Source organism: Cariama cristata, unplaced genomic scaffold, assembly GCF_000690535.1.
Source record: "Cariama cristata isolate BGI_N322 unplaced genomic scaffold, ASM69053v1 scaffold12722, whole genome shotgun sequence".
In the NCBI taxonomy this organism is placed as follows: Eukaryota; Metazoa; Chordata; class Aves; order Cariamiformes; family Cariamidae; genus Cariama; species Cariama cristata.
The window spans coordinates 1-18494 of NW_009605540.1; the positions used below are offsets into that span (position 1 = coordinate 1).

General features: G+C 40.5%; 1 protein-coding gene across 1 annotated transcript; it reads left to right on the forward strand.

Moving 5' to 3' along the window:
• The first annotated feature begins 1942 nt into the window (after positions 1–1942).
• On the forward strand, positions 1943–13807 carry TRMT6 (tRNA methyltransferase 6 homolog (S. cerevisiae)). The gene is given in 11 exon segments (XM_009696001.1): positions 1943–2066; positions 2495–2604; positions 6014–6105; positions 6194–6277; positions 7486–7610; positions 8885–9249; positions 9482–9567; positions 12727–12829; positions 12930–12961; positions 12963–13011; positions 13441–13807. Coding segments are annotated over 8 exon segments (966 nt in total). The 5' UTR covers positions 1943–2066; positions 2495–2604; positions 6014–6105; positions 6194–6245; the 3' UTR covers positions 13615–13807.
• The last annotated feature ends 4687 nt before the right edge of the window (positions 13808–18494 follow it).

The following is an 18494-nucleotide window of genomic DNA, read 5'->3' on the forward strand; positions in this document are numbered from 1 at the left end:
GTAACGGCCTCACTAGGCCGACGTGACAGGCGGCGTGAAAGATTTTAACGTTGCCTCGGTTCCTATGACGAGAAAAACCCGGAAGATCTCCTGGCTGCGTTTCTTGTAAGAATTTGAAAGATATTTAAGACGATTTTGTGTTGCCGTTGTCAAACTGGTGCTGACTGAAGAAAAGGCGCAGCAGCCTGAAAAGCAGATCTTCACCATACTTACCTCGCTGTGGCGTAACTTCTGTGAGGTGAATAGGGATTGGCTCCAGCGTTCTCACCGGTGTTGGACTGTAGGAGGATGCTAGCTGTCAGTTCTGGATAGTTACTGCTTTGGAGAGGATGCGATGATCCTATTTCTTTTTCCTAGGCCAACTGGCATAGCAAGAAGCACCTGCGCCCCAGCAGGAAATACTGTAATCAGTGGACACAGCCTGGGCTCTTCCCATTGCAGCAGACAATTTTATAGACCAATGTGTAGAAGTCAGTATTGGGTAATGTGGCCAGACATCTGATTCAGTAGCATGGAGATTTAAAGGTACTATGCTTGAATGAGACTGGTTTAAAAATGGCATAGCTCGAACCTAGGAATTTGGGAGTACTGGTTATTGACAGGCTTAATTGTCACCAGTAGAATCTGGCACCAAAATCAGGTAGTTACTCTGTTAGCCTGCAGAGCACTGCCAAGATCTGTTCATTAGGTCCCTCTTCAGTTTTTGTTTAAAACCTCTAAAAGAAAGAATAAAAAAGTCAGAGTAAATATTGCCACAGGAAATTAAATAACTTTTGTGTTAGCTTTTCCTTTTCTATAATCCGATGAGATTAAGGATGCTCCAAGAACATGTGACAATAGCTGTGGTTGGATATTCTGTTTAGAATGGTCATCAAAATGAGATTTGAGCACATGCACACAATTTTTTAATCTATCTAAATTCTTTTCAGTAGTTTCAAGTCTTTTAGAATCATTTATTAGTCTCTTAAACTCTGAGTTGGCAGGGAATAATAGACTTCACGTGACCAAGTATAACATTAATTTTTTATTAAGAGAATTTGGTAATGTCTCTGACAAAACTTTGTTCTTATGCTTTATTTAAATTCTGGATTGCATTTGAGGATACAAATAATACCGTATTTAAAATATATGCATGAGTTGCATACTTTAGTCAGTAGAAAACTGGAAATAACAAAGAACTCAACCTTTCTGCTTGCTTAAGAGTTAGTGATGAGTATAATCAGCATAATAAGAGCTCACATTGGTACTTTTTGACTCAAATGTGAGTGTGGCATATGCACTGGTACTTGTTCATTTGACAAGATCAGTATTTCTCTGGTCAGCAAGGAAAGCTTTGTAGGTCAGCCTGAAAGTTTAAGGCTTTGTGGATCCTCTTTTCTGTGAAGAAGGAAAAGTGCACACCTCCCTTAGTGCAATCAAAGTGAAAGGGATAATAAAATCCCCCCCCTTTTTTTTTTTGTATTAAATATTTCTAGGATTACAAGACACTCTCTGCTGTTTTCTTCATAGTCCTTTGGCAAATGTTATTTCAAAGGAGCTCTGCAAAATACAGGTTCATGCTCATCTTTTTTGCAGTAATCTGCATGACCCAGCCTTAATTTCATTCCTTGCGTTGTTCTGACTTTCTCCATCAAAAATGCTACTGTATCATTCAAGAGCTATAGCCTTGTTTTATCTGCCATTTTAGAATTCTTTTGAACTGAAAAAAACCACCAATTTCTTAGTCTATGCTCAATTCAAGTTCTTTATTCTTTTCCTAACCAGTTTCAGTTTAATGTGGTTTTGTGGTTAATTTCACTTTTTATGCTTGTCCTGGTTTTCTTCAAGGTTATAGATAAAAATGGCATATACGAAGCTATAGTCTAGTGTCAATTATTGCGGGTTTCAGACATAGTAAAAGTAATGCTTTTAATATCATTAACTTTTTTATTATTTCAGAAAAATTATTTTTGAGAAGCAGTGGTTCTATCTGGATAATGCCATCGGACATATTTATGGAACTACATTTGAAGTAACCAGTGGTGGAAACCTCCAGCCAAAGCAAGAGGTGGAAGAGGCTGCCACAGGTATTACAGAGGATTGACTGGTGTCTGGGAAAACAAGTTCAAATTAATTTGTTTCTTTGATAATACCAAAGAGGATAGAAAAGCTTTCTATTAATCATTTGTTAACTTAACGTTACTTATATTCTTTCTGTCATAAAAGTGCATGGTTTTGTCTTGATCTGCCGTTTCACTAGTCCTGTAACAAATAAGCTTTTTAATATGGGAGAAAATGTGAACCTTAGTTTGGGTGAATATATATATATACACGCACGCTAAGATGTATTTTACATATTACATTTCATTGGTTACTTAGGCAATACTTTGCAAGGCCATGAAGCATGTGGGTTTAATCCTGAGAAGTCTGCTTTCTGTGAAACTAAAATCTTATGTTTCTCCAACTTAAAGATATTTTGAGCTAGATTTTACAAATCTATATCCTTTTCCTTTAGAAACAAAAGAAGCAGGTACAGATAATCGTAACATAGTTGACGATGGAAAGTCTCAAAAACTGACTCATGATGACATAAAGGCTTTGAAGGACAAGGGTATTAAAGGACAGGTAAAAATAAGGTTTTGGTGTCATTTCTGTGCTACCTTGATGGTTATATTTTAGTTTATGAAATGGGCTATTCTTTTTATCGATGCATAGACTTCAGTGCTTTTTCTTTGTTCTTCTGCTCAATTCATGTTTTTCCTAAAGATCTGTTTTTACAAAAATGCAAAGGCTATTTTCAGAGAAAACTTCATGTAAGGTTGGCAACTTTGTCAATAGAGAGTAAAGTATGAATTTTTACGGCATCAGAAGTCACAACAAGGCAAAAAGAAATACTAAAACCATTAAGGAAATACAGCTCGCATCATCACCTTCTAGTTTTGTTTATTTATAAGATTCAAAATCCTAGTCATATATTATGGACATACTAAAATTGTGCAATAATTAAATTATCAGGGGGGTAGGAAGGGATTATGGATAAACACCAAAGTATTGACAAATCACGCTATGTAACAAATGTGCTATCAGTGTGCTAGGCGGTACCTAGCTTTGTGCTAGGCGGACAAAGCTGGTAAAGGGCCTGGAGAAGAAGCCTTATGGGGAACGGCTGAGGGAGCTGGGGTTGTTTAGTCTGGAGAAGAGGAGGCTGAGGGAAGACCTGATCGCCCTCTACAACGACCTGAAAGGAGGTTGTAGCGAGGCGGGGGTCGGTCTCTTCTCCCCCGGTAACTAGCAATAGGACAAGAGGAAACGGTCTCAAGTGGTGCCAGGGGAGGTTCAGGTTGGATATTAGAAAGAACTTCTTCACTGTTAGAGTCGTTAGGCATTGGAACGGGCTCCCCAGGGAGGTGGTGGAGTCATCGTCCCTGGAGGTGTTCAAAAAACGTTTAGATGTGGCGCTTCAAGACATGGTTTAGTGGGTTTAGCGGGCATGGTGGCATCAGGTATACGGTTGGGCTTGATGATCTTTGAGGTCTCTTCCAACCATAATGATTCTGTGATTCTAAGTGTGGACCTACCAAACACGTGGTGCCTGTGTTTTATCTGCACCGCAAAAGCTAAGGATATTCACAAGAGATCTGTTCTGTTCTATTAGAAAAGGCATTGGTTTTCACCCTGCACTTTGTCAAAAAGAAGTGAGGCCATCTTAAGTGTTAATAAACCATTGCAGCCAGTTCTGTTCTGCACATGTTATCAGGCAAAATTCTTTCAGCTTTGTTTGACCCTTTCTAATAAAAATAAGAAATTGCTCATGCTTACATCAAGTTCATCTCCTCTTTGCATCTTGCTGTTTGCCGCTGCTCTTCAGGGCAGCTGTTCTGCTTTTGCCTGCTTAATAAGGGATGGGTCCAAGGAGTTCAGAGTGGTATTTCTTCTGTTTCCATGGTTGTGCTGCTCATTGTGTTATCTCTTTGAGAAGAATGTACTAACCAGTCTGATAGCTTTGATGTTTCTTATTTGTCCTCGTTATCTGTGGCAGAAGATGTCTGGCTTTTCTGTATGTCCTCAGCATGTCCGTGCCATGCATCTACCGTACTGTTATTTTAGGTTATTAAAATATCCTACTTTGTTAACTCTGGTTTCTGAACTGTAGCTGAATATTCATTTTAGACTGTGTTACATTAGCAGCAATAGATACTATTCTTCCATAAATGTCTAGTAAAATTCGAACTCATGTTTGTGAATGGCATGCCTTTGTGACGCAGGCTCAGTTTAGAGATAATTGTTACTTGAAATAAAACAACCTCAGTGTTAATGGGGTTTGATTTTTCCCATCACATCCCAAATCCTTCCCGTGCCCTGAGGGACAGGTGTTAGGATGAAGACATGAAGTGGCGTGTACTCCCAGGGCATTGCATAGTGCTGCAGCTTCCTTTTGGCTTTTGCTTACCCTAGAGAAATATTCCCATTTCCTCACTGAAAATTTTACTGGAACAAAACAAAAAACAAACAAAACAACCCAGACACTGCATTTAACTTTTTCCAAGAATAAGGCAAAAAAAGGAAGATACGCTGTTTCACACCATTAATAACACATTTTAAGTCTTTGAAGGACTTCAAGAAATAATGGCTTGAAAAGCAGCAATAGCAAGTGAGAAGTACTTGCATCACTGTATTTTGGGTCAGGTTCTTAAAGTGCAATAGGAGATGCAGTGTCCACATCAAAAATACTCCTTTGTCATTCCCCCACTCACCCTCTCCAAATTCCTGTGAGGCCAGGTTGTGCTACTGCTCTTCCTGCGCGTTTCATAGAAACTTACAATGTGAGCAGTGAAACTGCTTTGATGACAACCACCACAATAGCACTCTGCAGCATTTGTTCTTGTATTGCAGGCATGGAGACAAACCCTGAGCAATGAAAGGGGTTGATTTTTTTATTTTGGAGGTCTTAATGATCCCTCCAGCTGGAACCTGAAAGTATGAGGAAGAGTTGGATTGGCAAAGGGAGGAGATTAGAACAAGAAGACCAGGAAACAAAAACTGGAATTCTGGGAAAACCCAGGAGCTAGAAATTAAGAAGTCACAGGGAATATGTAGGAAATAGTGAATGTTAAGGAGTTTGACATTGTGTGAGGAGTTGGTACGGGAGTCCAGCACAATTTGGGAGGCAGACGAAATTAAGTGGGGTAAGGGAGATGTCTGATAAGTAGCCAGAGTATAGGGGAAGAACTAGCACAAGATGGGGAAAAAGATAGCCTCAGGGACAGAGATGCTAAGTCAGACAAGAGACCCGAAGAGGAAAGAGGGAGTTGGATTAAAGTAAATGTTACATATGACATCAAGTTCCTTGTTCTGTTTCGGTTTTGTAAAATATTTTTGCCTGTATAGCTTCACACAGGACTTGGGGTCTGTCATGCAATCGAGTTGCTATGGGGAATGTTAAACTGACAGAATATACGTCAGTTATTCCATAATAACTGACAATAAACATAACTCTGCCTCATTCCAAATACAGGCTAATTAAAAGTAGCTAATTGCTTAGAGAAAGCTGGGTGGTCTTGTTGACATTCAGCATGGGATAAGAATATTTAGGTACTGAGGCTTCACAGCGAGGGCTGAAGCGATGACTTGCTGCTGCTGAAAGGAACAATCCTGCTTTTTCTTCATTTCTGGCCATATGAGTCTGCCCTCTCGCATGAGTGAGTTCTGACACCTACCAGACTCCTTCTCCACAAAATACCCCGTTTCCAGCATAAGCATTTTCAGGTTTATAATTTTGACGCTGGCATTATGTAGTTAAAGAACGTGTAGAGGCAAAAGTATATGATCAAATTCCTGCAGATAGTCGGGGTAGTGCCTTACTTCTCGTGTTGATGAAAAGAAATTTACTTTGCCATTAATGTTGGTAAAGGTAATGGTATACATGCATCTATTGGAAGAAAATATTTTCAATGTTTGTTTAAAAAAATACTATATATGAAATGAATGAGAAATAAATACCAGCTATAATAAAAATAAAATCATCTCTTCCAAGGAAATAGTTCAACAGTTAATAGAGAACAGTACAACATTCAGAGACAAAACAGAATTTGCTCAAGATAAATACATAAAGAAGAAGAAAAAAAAGTAAGTGAATTTTAAAATATGGAAAATACTTAGTAGTTCTCTAATTTGCTGAGCTTGAAATAAGAGTATTACTATGTGTTTCCTACAGATATGAGGCAGTTATTACAATTGTGAAACCATCCACTCGCATTCTTTCAACAATGTATTATGCAAGGGAACCTGGAAAAATTAAGTAAGTTTTCGTTTTGTTTCTTTTTTCAAGTTATAACAGAAAGCTATTTTAATATTTTTCAAAGTACCTGTATTATACCAGAGTATATAATACTCAGGTTTCTTCTTTTCCTGTTAATGGAAAGACGGCAAAATAATGAAAAGTAGTGTGATACAGAAAATGAATCAATATGCCATTGCAGCAAAGGGGAAGACTTCTGCATGCGGCATCAGCTTTTACCATTTCCCTGCCACCGCCATCTTGCTAGGCACCTCTGTAGACAGAGGCTCTTTGAATTTTCAGGGGTATCCCTTTCCTGGTTTTCGTCAGTGGCATATCGTCTCTGTTTTCTGGCTCAGTAATCAAAATAACAAGCCACTCACCAGAAGCAGGAATTTTTGTCTTTAATGTGTTAGGGATTCAAAATCTTATTCGATCAGAAGTCTCCAGAATTTAAAAACATGTGGCTAACATTGCGGGGCAGGAGTCGGTAGGGCGACAAGGACAGAGATCTAGCCACACTTGAATTTCACTTACCTAAATTAAATGCTACATTGTTACAGATATTGTTTAACTGATTTATTGTTTTTGATGTAGTAATAGTAGATCTAAAATGCTGAGACTTAAAACCCTCAAATTTATGTTGTTTAAGGCTTCTCAAACCTTTTTCCTTCTCCTTCCCCCATCTCCCTCACTTGGCTTCATTTACCTGTCAAAGATTAGTTGTGATTACCTTGGCCATCACTGAGTCTCTGCAGTTCATGCGCTGCAGTCAGTGGAGGCAGGTTTTGATCCTGGATTGCAGGTTTTGCATGCTACTGCAAAACAGATCAAAATCACTAAGGATACATTACTGGAGTAGGAAACGCATTAAAATACCATTTGTTCTTTACAAAAACTGAGGTGTCAGAGAAAACAAACAAACAAACAAAAAAAAAAAAAGAAATTAAAAAAATGTTTTGTCTGACTGACACAGCAAGATGTCTACTTAAGTACGTGCACCCTACTTTTGCTATTCCCTGCTAATTTCTTGTTGGCTCTGGTTCTAGTCCTTTTATTACCAGATGGTTAACTGGAAGTTTCCACGTGGTGACTCTGAAGACCCCGGATGCTGTTCCTGAAAATCTACCTGTAATCCAACTTTTTTTGACAGGCTCCTGAGCTAATATGCAGTACTTCTAACTCTAAGAAAACTAATCTGATATTTCTTAAAACCTTCTGTCTTCTAGCCACTTGCGATATGACACCCTCGCTCAGATGTTGACTTTAGGAAACATCCGTGCTGGCAACAAGATGATTGTAATGGAAACATGTGCAGGCCTTGTGCTGGGTGCAGTGATGGAGCGCATGGGAGGTAGGTAACACCGTAGCTTTAGTAATGTACGGACTGAGGGCTCACTCGAAACATAAGAAATACGCATCTCTGTGATACTTTTAAAAGGCAGTACTTCAAAATACTTTCTGAGTTTTTAAAATCTGTTTTTACTGTCTCCAGTATTCAAAGAGATACTTGTTTTTTCATTGGAGAAAGTTGTATTTTGCATATTTCAGTTGGATTTATTTTTCACTGTTTAAAAAAAAAAAAATAAAAAAAAATAAGGTTGATAACACTGTATGTAGATGTAGTTTCGTTTCTCTCTTAGCATAATGACATTGTGTTCAGAAAAGGCTGTAAGGAGCTTGTATGCAGATTATTCCCAGGCACCTGGGAAGTCCAGGGAAGTGAACGGCAGAAAGCAGGAGTAGTAACAGTGGAATTCAGACAGCCTGCAGCACTGAAAATGTTGTCATTCTTCTTGTTCACTGCGCCAGAGATTTAACATCTGCAAAATGTGTATTTTAAAAGTAGTATATGACACTTTCTTGAGCATATTCTAGGAGAAGTTTGACTGTTTTTTTATTTCACAAACTCGGTTAGTTAGTTTCATCGTAAATCATTCAAAGACAGTAGACAGAGGTGACGACTATGTTCCAGAAGCCTGGAAAAGTCGGAGGTGTGATGTAATGTTGTGCACCCAGATGTGCTGTCTGTTGGCTGAGCAGCACACAGGCAGCTGTACTATAAATTGGTTTTGTTTCAGCAACTTTTGGCCATAGGGATACTTTCTGAAGTAAATTAAATCAGATGGAATTTCAGTATAACTACTGAAAAGTTCTTTTTGGTATGTTCAAACATCTGACATCTCTTCCTTTAGAGTCTGGATGTTGAAGAAATTCTTTACCTATTAATGCTGTTTAAGTTAGCTTCTATCTTTTATCAAAACCACTTCGTAGTTGTAAGTAACAAATACTGTAGAAAATTTGTTTTTTAATTCTTAATTAAATTAGCTTTTCTAACAATTTGCCACTGCTTACGTGTTCTGTGCTAACCGTAAATACGTTTAATATGTGCATAATCTTTGAGTTACTGTGTCCTTTTGAGTTGCAGTAACTGTTGTCCTTCCAATAAAGATTTTGTGCCTTGAGGCCTACTTCAGCAGCCTGTTAAATTTGATGAAGGTTAGATTAAGAGCAGGCAATTTACTTACCTATTCTTACGGGAATGGTTCATTTAAGTATTATAGAAAATTTCTGCAATTTAAGAAATTCTGGCTTTCCAATGTGGTTTTGATTCTTTTGCTCTCACAGGCTATGGATCCATTATTCAGATGTATCCAGGAGGGGGACCTGTTAGAGCTGCTACCAGTTGTTTTGGATTTCCAAAAGTTTTTTTCGATAATCTTCATGAATTTCCTCTCAGCAAAGTGGACAGTCTCCTCTCTGGGACATTTTCTATGGAGACTCTGCCTTTGGAACCTGAAGGTAACGCGCTAGCGGAAGAAGAAAGCAATGGATTGACTGATGAGAAGCAGACTTGCCTACAAGAAATGGAAGAGGAGTCTGCTCCTGAAGCAGCTATGGAGGTCAACCAAACAGAAGAGCAAGAGACAATGGACATTAATGCTGAAGACGTAGAATTCAAAGAGAACAAAGAAAAAGAAAGTAAAGAAAATGTAAGAACATTGGTTGTGACTATTCAAGTTTTACAATGTCTACTTAAAATTCTGCCGTCTGAATCAGATATGCTGAAATACAGCTTATTCGGTTATAATGGAGCTCTGGAAGTTGTCTTTTGTCTTGCATTGAGCCATCCAAGATGCAAAAAAAGAAAATTCAGTCCATGCAATAGTGATCCAATATATAGTTACCAGTTAAAGTGCAAACTGTTTGTTTTGTTGTTTAAAGGTTCGGGAAAAGCAAAGAAAACAATGGGAGAGAAGGAAAAAGCTCATAGAAACTGCTGCTTTGTTGAGAGAGAAGAATGCTGATGGGTGAGTTTTCTGTAGTCAGAAAGGTCTTCTGTTTGAAAACACATCTACAGAAAATAATTACCTTTGAAACAAATAAAAGCTTTGGTTTGCAAATACCCTAATATTTTTCTTACTATTTACAAGCAAGCAGTCAATCCCAGTGTGTCTTGGGTCTTGTTTGGTTCTTACCTGGTTGAGATTTTTTCTGTTATTTAAATGATTTGAAATTTCATGAACTAAAAGTCATAGTTTCCTGACTAGCTATGAGTAAACATTAAAAAAAAACCCAAACCTTATCTGTCCAAAGAGAAACAGAATGCAGGTATTGAATTCAGTTCAACAGAAAATGACTGCTGATAAAAATTATCATTGGCAAAGTAGAACCTGAGGTTTGAAGTTTATTAAATTGGAACTAAGTTTGTTGTTTTGGGGGGTTGGTTTGTTTTTAGAAACTCCTTTTTTTTTATACAGGAAAAAACACATAACCTCATTTTACCTTTTTAGCCAAGATCAGTTGTTCCTAAGGAACAATTTAACCTGAAGATGTAATATCTTATTTGTTTTAAACTTCTGATAAGCATATGCCTAGAAATTCAGCCCCACAAGAGTGTAAGAGCATTTAGTGATGTTCTTAGCAAGTGCTGAAGTGATTTGAGTTAATCAAGTAACATTGATTTAATTTAATAACATTCATACTCCTTTTTTCCTCCTAAGAATATTGGCTCACTGGGAATAAAGCCATTCTGCTTGGATAAATTTTAATACACATTTATTGGTTATGTTTAAATGTTTGTGTAATTTTTGGTTTTGTTATTATGAAATGTTTTAACCCATGCTCATTCATGTTTTAGTGTATCTCATCTAGTCTATTTAAGTGGTAGAATTAGCCTTTTCTATAAAGATGCAGAGACAGTTCACTCTCTGTTCTCCGAAGCAATAAAATGGTGAAGGAGGTTTGTAGAAGTACCGCGTGTCCGTCTGGCAGCCACAGCACCGCTGGCAATGCCTGTGGGTGACCACTGAGCTGCCTGAACTGCGGTACTGTTCTGGTTTCACCGCTGCCGCCTCCACCCATCATTACAGTTAATGTCCTCGCCTGGTCAGGCAAAGCGACAATTTGTCTTTGACTTGAGTTTTCCTGTAGTGTAAAACAGTATATTTGGTTGTCCGTTGAGTTTGAGTTCAAGGAAGCGTATTTAGTATTTGTCTCATTCGTTTGTTTTCAATGACTTGTACGCTTCTTTTGTCCTCTGTAATGCACAAAAGCTGTAACAAATTCTGTACGTGAAGGGATGAGTGATTTGTTGCTCTAGGAGGTCTTCAGCACGATGCGGGGGAAGAGAGGTTTATGGCTGCCTGAGGGCACTGTCCCAGCTGGCTCAGTCGGGATCAACTTTCTTCAGTCATCTGCCTTTTATAGCCCACCATTTGTTCAGAGCGAGAACCACAGGGTACCTGTACTGCTGAGCCAGGAAAAATTGGCAGGGAGTAAAGAAATGGCTCAAACTAACAACTTGGCACGTGAGTAGAAGCAGGGAGGGAAGTGTGGGTTGTGTTTGTTTGCAAGGCAGGAAAGGAAAGGAGAGGTAAAAGCTGGGTAACATTGGAGGTGAGGAGAAAGATTAGGATTTACTGTCTGACTAAAGAAAAACTGGTCGTTAGGTAAAGATGGGGACCAACTTGAGGAGAATTACTTCTTGAGGTCCTGAATTTAACAATATTTACTACTTAACAAGGAAGATACAATTTTAATAACATTTGTATCTTCTGTGCTGTTATGTGGTAAGACATTGCTTGTCCTAGATCTCTTTGTTCAATTCCATTTATGAGAGTTGAAGTCTGTCATAGGTCTCTCGGGGAAAAAGGAAGACGTTCATGAGGGATTTGGTATTCTTTTGAAGATGCCTTTTTTAAGGTAGACTGTTAAATTTTGCTGATGCTATGAAAGTGGAAGGTGGTTTATAGGCACTCCGTGTGTTTAGAATTAGACCACACCCTCTCCCTCCACCCTTCCCTGCCCTTCCTCTACCTCTTCCTTCTCCTTAATGTTGCAACTGGCCAGACTACCTGCTGACAGCAATATGTGCTGCCATACGAGAGAACAGAATTTGATTTTCCACAGTCTCTCTCATCCCTCGCTTTCCTTCCTGCTCTCTGGCAGAGCTCCTGGCAGTCTCAGTGCAGCACTCCAACCCTTCTGAGGCACAGCCTGGAGTCGTTTATTGCTTTATGGTCCGCTTGGTTAATTACTGAGCACCAATTTTTTGAAGTTTGGATTTGAAGTAAATGGCCCACGAGGCTGTGGCCGACAGAAAACCAAAATGGAAACAACTGTAAAAGAATTGTCTCACCTCTTACCTCTATTGTGTGTAGAAAACAGAACATCCATTTTTACCTCCCTGTTGTTAGGTGAGTTTAATGGTGTCTCCAGGGCTGTACCTTCCCCTGGAGAACAAATGTTAATTGATGGCTTGTCTCGTACAGCATCTGGATATGGGAGAAGCACTTTAATGAGCCTGTTCTTTCTGCAGAAGTACAACTTCCTAATTTACTCAACCATTTCTTCCAATCTAGTATAGCAGTGGGTTTTTTTGATTAAAACTCTAGATATCTGTAGAGAATCTTAAGCATCTGTAAATCCAAGTTATACTACAGTATTAAAGTGAGGATGGAGAACAAAATATGAAGCCTTTAAGTTGGCAAAGACGTAATTTATTTTTAGAAGATTTTTTTAGTCGTGCCCATTAACAACTTTCTAATATAAAACGGTATTTAACAAAGATTACCCAGTCTAAAGAATCATGGCTGAGGTAACATTCTAAGCAACAATTAGCAGTCACAAAATTTAAATTATATTTGGACAATGGTCTTAGGGTAGAGCAAGCAGCATGCAAATTCATGGGTGGTAAGAGTTACTGCGGAGCTCAACACAGCTGAAAGGAGCGCTTCTGCAATGCATTTCATACACTGCACTTCAGGGAACAAGGGGTTTATCCTCTTAATTATGCAAGTAGGAAATGGTGGTTTGTTTTTCTATTTGGGGAGTTTAGTTAGGGCCATGAAAACATGCCGATTAGCAACATTTAAGCTATAATTGATCGCTGTGCTAAGTTGGAGAAAATGTCACTTGATGAATAGGTTTTAGAAGCAGAAAACTAATGTGTGGTATTTCTTTCGCAGCTTAATTGTAGCCAGCAAGTTTCATCCGACTCCTTTATTACTTTCTTTATTGGAATTTGTTGCTCCTTCAAGGCCTTTTGTTGTCTACTGTCAGTATAAAGAGGTAAATCAAGTATGTTATTTGAGCTGTTAAGAGTTCAAGTTTGAGACTATTCTGCTGTATAACCGACTATTTGTTGTTTGGTTGGTTTTTGTTTTTTAAGCCGTTATTAGAATGTTACACAAAGCTGAGGGAGCGGCGTTATTAACCTAAAGCTGTCTGAAACCTGGCTACGAAACTACCAGGTAAGGATTGCAGTAAGTGGCTGTCAAAAAGGGGTGGGTACTGGGGAGCAAAACACACACAGACCCTAAGTTTCTTGGACTGACTGAAAGCATGTGCAAGCTCATGCCTTTGTTTTACCTGAGAGCAGCAGGAAAATATTCTGAAGAACTTTAATGCTTTGTTGCAGCAATTTCAATGGAAATACTTAATTTTCTTCTTACAAAGCATTTCATTTAAACATTTGCTGAAATATTTGTAGCACACTCACAAATTTAATAGTTGTGCTGCTTTAGTGGTTAGCCTAAAGTGAGGGACAACCAAATGTTGTGTGAGAGAGGGGTAGCAAAATATTACAAGTGTTTATTAATTTCCAGTTAGTTTGATAACTGAAAAAAAATCTGTAACGTTAAGAATGGTGCTGACTCATTTTGGGTTTTCTTCTTTTAAAGGTCTTACCAGATCGAAGCCATCCAAAGCTGACAATGAGCGGAGGAGGAGGGTACCTGCTGTCCGGTATAACTGTGGTCTTGGATAAGGGCAAAGCTGATTCCAGTACTTCGGAAGCACTGAAGACGGACGAGCCATCATCGAAACGATGCAGAGTTCAAGACCTTCACTGTTAATGTTTGAAGAATTGATTTGTGTTTTAGATCTTGGGAGGTTTACAGTTAGTGAAATAACAAGTACACTTCCTGTGCTCGTGACAGCACAGAAATTGTACCTGTCACACACCTGTCAGCAAGAAGCAGCAGAACTGCACCATCGGGAGGCTGAGGCTCATCTCGCTCTTCACCAGTTGACGTGATCAGAGTGAGAATTAAAACCCTTGGAAACAAACGTCACACTGAAAATGCGGTAACTTCAAAAAGAAGAGAAGATGGAGTGTCCGTGAAGGCACTCTGTTTGTTTGTTGCCAGAAGCGGCTATGATGATGCAGACTTTTAAAAGGTTGAGTCTGAATCACGACATTGAACCTGGCGTGCCGTGTCCCAGAGCAGCGTCAGGGCAGAGCGCTCACCGGGGTGATCTGCTCCCCTCTGCGCACAGAACCCGACCCGCCTGTGTCAGGCGCTGGGGACACAGGAGGAGCAGCCGAAACCACACGCTCGCCTTGCCAAAGGAGCAACGGAAATGGAATACTCGTACCAGAGCTTTACAGCGCGGCCCCGTCGTCTCCTGAGGTCAATGCAGAAGAGAAGGTGCATGCTCACCAATTAAAATACCAAATATTTAAACAGAATGTCTCTGTTAGTATTGCCTGGCATTTTCCTGAGAGTCGTTAGATGTTTTTATTTTAAGATATGACTATTTGGAAAGCCGCTATATATATATCTATTTATTCTACTGTTTTATCTTCTATCACGTGTAGCTTTTTTATTAATTTTTTTTAACTTTGCATCTGCCATTTCAATTAAACTGCAGGATGTTTTTCCTAACGAGATTTATTTTCTTTTTCTTACTTTTCCCTCTTTTTGGAAATAAAAAAGTCTAGCAGAGGCTTTAGGAGGAGAATGCCCTTGCTGGCTGCGCCCCACTGGACCCCCCCTGCCCTGGGGGGAGCTGGCAGGCTTGACCGTACCGGGGGGGAACTGGAGCCTTGGGACGGTGCGGTCAGACTGGGTGAGGCTGTGAAACGCTGCGTGTGGGGACGGGGCTGCTCCTGTGGGATGCCCCTGGCCCACAGCAGAGCAGGTTGTGTGCAGAGGCAGCAAAAGGTTTCTCTGAGGTGAACAGGTACCATCATTCTTTCTGTCTTGCCCACCTTTTTTCTATTTTTATGGAAAGCTTTGCTTTTCTTCGCTTACTTACGTGCAAAACCCCTAAAGAGTGAGAGCGTACCTTTCACCATCTCCTCCCTGTTCCACCAACCAGGTGGATCTGAAAAATGAGCTTTGCCCCTCGTGCCTTTCCCTTCAGTGCAAGGGTTGCAAAGCCCATGTAGGGAACAGAAATGTGACCTGTGGTTTGTTTTTTGGTTTTTTTTTTTTTTTTTTTTACTATGTTGTTTTAAAATGCTTGGATTTCTCAACTTCTTTCAAGCAGTAGTGGGGAAAGGGGGGAGGGAAGGGAAGTTTTCCTTTACCTTCAGTGCAGTCAATTGGGATGCTGAAAGCGGCCAGCACCCCATATGCGATGAAATGCTGAGCCAGCCTAGCTCAGAGCAACCCGTAGGGGCCGGGAAGCTCAGGAAAGGCAAGAAAATGATGAAACCCTCTTTTGCCTCAGTTTTCCTACCTGTAAAGCAGGCACAGGGACTTCTCTGCCACCTCCCTGGAGCCGGCGGGTGCACGGCTGTCACGCCGAGAGCACGGCAACGGTGGAACGACTTGCCTGACAGAAGTTAGGCTAAGCAACCAACACATGTTTTAAATCCTAATGTGCTAAAAATAACACAAGGAAAAAAAAGATCTGTTTTATTTGTATAATGAAAAGATCAGTTTTGAGAAATAAATAAACAGTATTGGAACACCTGAAAAATTTAGATCGAAGCCAAACTGGCTTCATTTCCCCAGCATTAACAGTAACGCGCTCCCAGTACTGGATCCTGTTCCCCCATTTTTAAATGCTCCCTAACGCTGGTGAAAGCTAGTAAGAAACCAAGAAATAATTCATGTAAAATATTTAGAATTACTGAGGTTTCAAATTGATGGAACATATTCTATATGGAATAGTGGAAGAGCACATCTCGATGTAACGCTGTTCCTATTTTAGTTGTAACACGACTAAATGAGACTCTAAAGGCTACAATGAGAGCAGCGTTGTTGAAATGCAAGTTATGATTGAAACTGGAGGGAGCCTTTGTGTTTTTGCAAGTAACAAATTGGGGAGAATACCACCAAAGGAGAAGAGTGTGCATCCTGCAAGAGCTTACCAGAAGCTGAAAATAGCAGCTGTAACGAGAAGCAGCGCTAAGAGGAAAGACAAAAGCGGGGGGCAAGGCAGCGGGAAGGCGCTCCCGGCGTACCTGTGTTTAGTCTCCACAAAGCACAGCCCAGGAACCCAATAAGGACCAGAGCCTCGAGGCCGAACGTCCAAGGCCTTTTGTCTCCGGAAGTATAAAACATAACAAATCGATATAATTTAATTTTGGTCAATGATGTGTAGCTAAGGAATGGGGAAAGGTAGTGGCTACTAAACCAGAGACGAGGTCCTTAAGGCAGGACTAACCTTTAGCGCACTGAGGTCTGCAGAGTACGTGGTGCGGATGGACAAGCTGAAGAGCCGACCTGCACCGCACAGGCGTATTGGCTGTACGAGGGGCTGCCGCTGGGCCGGCGTGACACCTTACAGCGCGTCAGACCTACCTCAGCTGTGGGCACAGCCACTGCAGCTGCACTCCATTTTTTAAAAAAAATCGTGTAGGCATATTTTAAAAAAACAAAACAAAACACCTTCCCTACAGCTTGAAATGGGGCGCTTCCACCAGGAAAGAGTTGTTGTTATTTTGCGGTCTGGCAATGAGTGCCCATGTTGGTGTCTCCTGCAGTACTCCTCCCAGCTTGAAGTGTGCCCGGTGAGGGTGAGGAAGGAGCCCCAGGTGCTGTTTACACCTCAGAGGACCTTCAGCCTTCTCCAGCAGCCTCAACAGCCGAGGGCAGTGCTCCAGCCTCTGACGCTGTCCTACCCTGCCGACGGCCCGCTCCAGCGAAGATATTGCTGCGCTTGAAGTCAGCTGGTGCCTGGTTTTATTCCTATCATCTTTAGTCACAGAGCAGAACACACAACTGCCTTCACTATGCAAATTTGCTGAAAATAGCAGATTAGAAGAAATAAGCAAGCAGTTACCAAGCTTTCCATGCCTGTGTTTTACTAAAACTACACATCACATTTACCATTAACAAGGAGTGCTCTAGCCAAAAGCAAGACAACACTTTTTCAGAAGCCAAAACCACCATTTAAGTTTCATTTGATTTCCTGGAACAAGGTTATGCATCTTGCACCACCAATACTTGTTTTAAATTGTACCACCTAGCTTCAATGCCAAAAGCACGCAACTTGCCTTTAAATAATGCAAATTCATGTAAATTGTACTGAAGGGCCGTTTAAAAACAAGCTCTAGTGTTACCCATCAAAAAATCTTGAACAGGCAATGCAAACACCCAGATTAAAAATGGACCAGGCAGCAGCAGTGAAAACAGCTCCTCAGCTCTGGGTGCTTGTGGCGTCGGCCCCACAAGCAATGCAAGTGGAACAGGGAAAGACGACAGACAAACGGGTTGTCACAAAGCTCTTGGAAGCCATTGAATGATACTTAAAGTTTTTCAAGGGACATATTTTTAAGCAAAACATTGCTGATTCATTGATGTAGATTTGCATAAGCTGAGCTTTAAAAAAAAAAAACAACAAAAATCATTGCTAAAGTTACATAATTGAACAATTTAGAAAGTTTTCTGTGCTACAACTAAAGCTACTTGCTTCTAGGTATTTACATACAGACACGCTTTCTCTCATACCAACTGGGAGAGAAAAAACCAAAGGAGCATGCTGCAATACTTACAGTACAGTATTGTAAATTTGAAAAAGGGAGAGTCCCAGAATTTGAAGACAGCAAACAAAAGTATTTCTGCAGCTGGGACACCTTCTAACTTTCCTTACTGTTGCAGGAAAAGTCTGTTGAAACCATGGTCCCACTGAAGTCAAAATTCTATCAGCTTCTTTGAGCCAGATTCGATCTTCATGTATCCTAACCAAAGCGGATGAAACATTTGAGTGGCCTCACCAAAATCCCAAGGCGTAGAGACGCTCATGCAGTTCACGGATTGGTATCTGGGTATTTTCACTTCCTATTGCCTGACAGTTGATTGGAGAGCTATGTTTGTGTGTAATGAGCAGGCAGATTAAATGGGTTAAGCTGGGACAACAGACACTCCACATTTACCAGTAATGTGACTCAGCGGAATTCTTTGTATAGCACCTCTCTCCTGAGTGTGCTGTTACACAGGCGACTGAAGACACTGCCACAGCAGAAAGTCTGTAAAAAACACATGTGGATAAGTTAAATCAAATTGAACCCCAGATATTTGGAGTAATTGAAACTAATTATGGGACCATTTCTTTTACTGCTCCGTAGTGTTGTAAGATTACCAAAGGGCTCCTTCCACACACCACTTCTGATGTAAGGCATCGTACCCTTCATTACAGGGAGCCCGTCCTGCCCCCGGCTCGCTGGCTGTTGAGAAACTCGCCCTGTGCCAGACGAGCCCCGCTCCAGCGCAGCGCACAGACTGTGACATTTCTCACCGCCACCCGCTTGCCTGCAGCGGGCAGAAGAACACATTAGCAGAGCACGTTCGGCAGGTGGTTAATAATGGGGCTACTTAGTCCGAGTCAGTGACTAACCCAATCCACTACGCAATGCGTCGATTCTGAAGCACCACGTGCTTTCCAAAGTAACAAGCGTCCATTTGGTGTTGCAGCCTCTTTGCTACTGTAATGACTAATTTTCAGAACTAAATAATTCACAGGGTGTTTCTGAGTTACTGGAGCAAATTAATCGGCATTC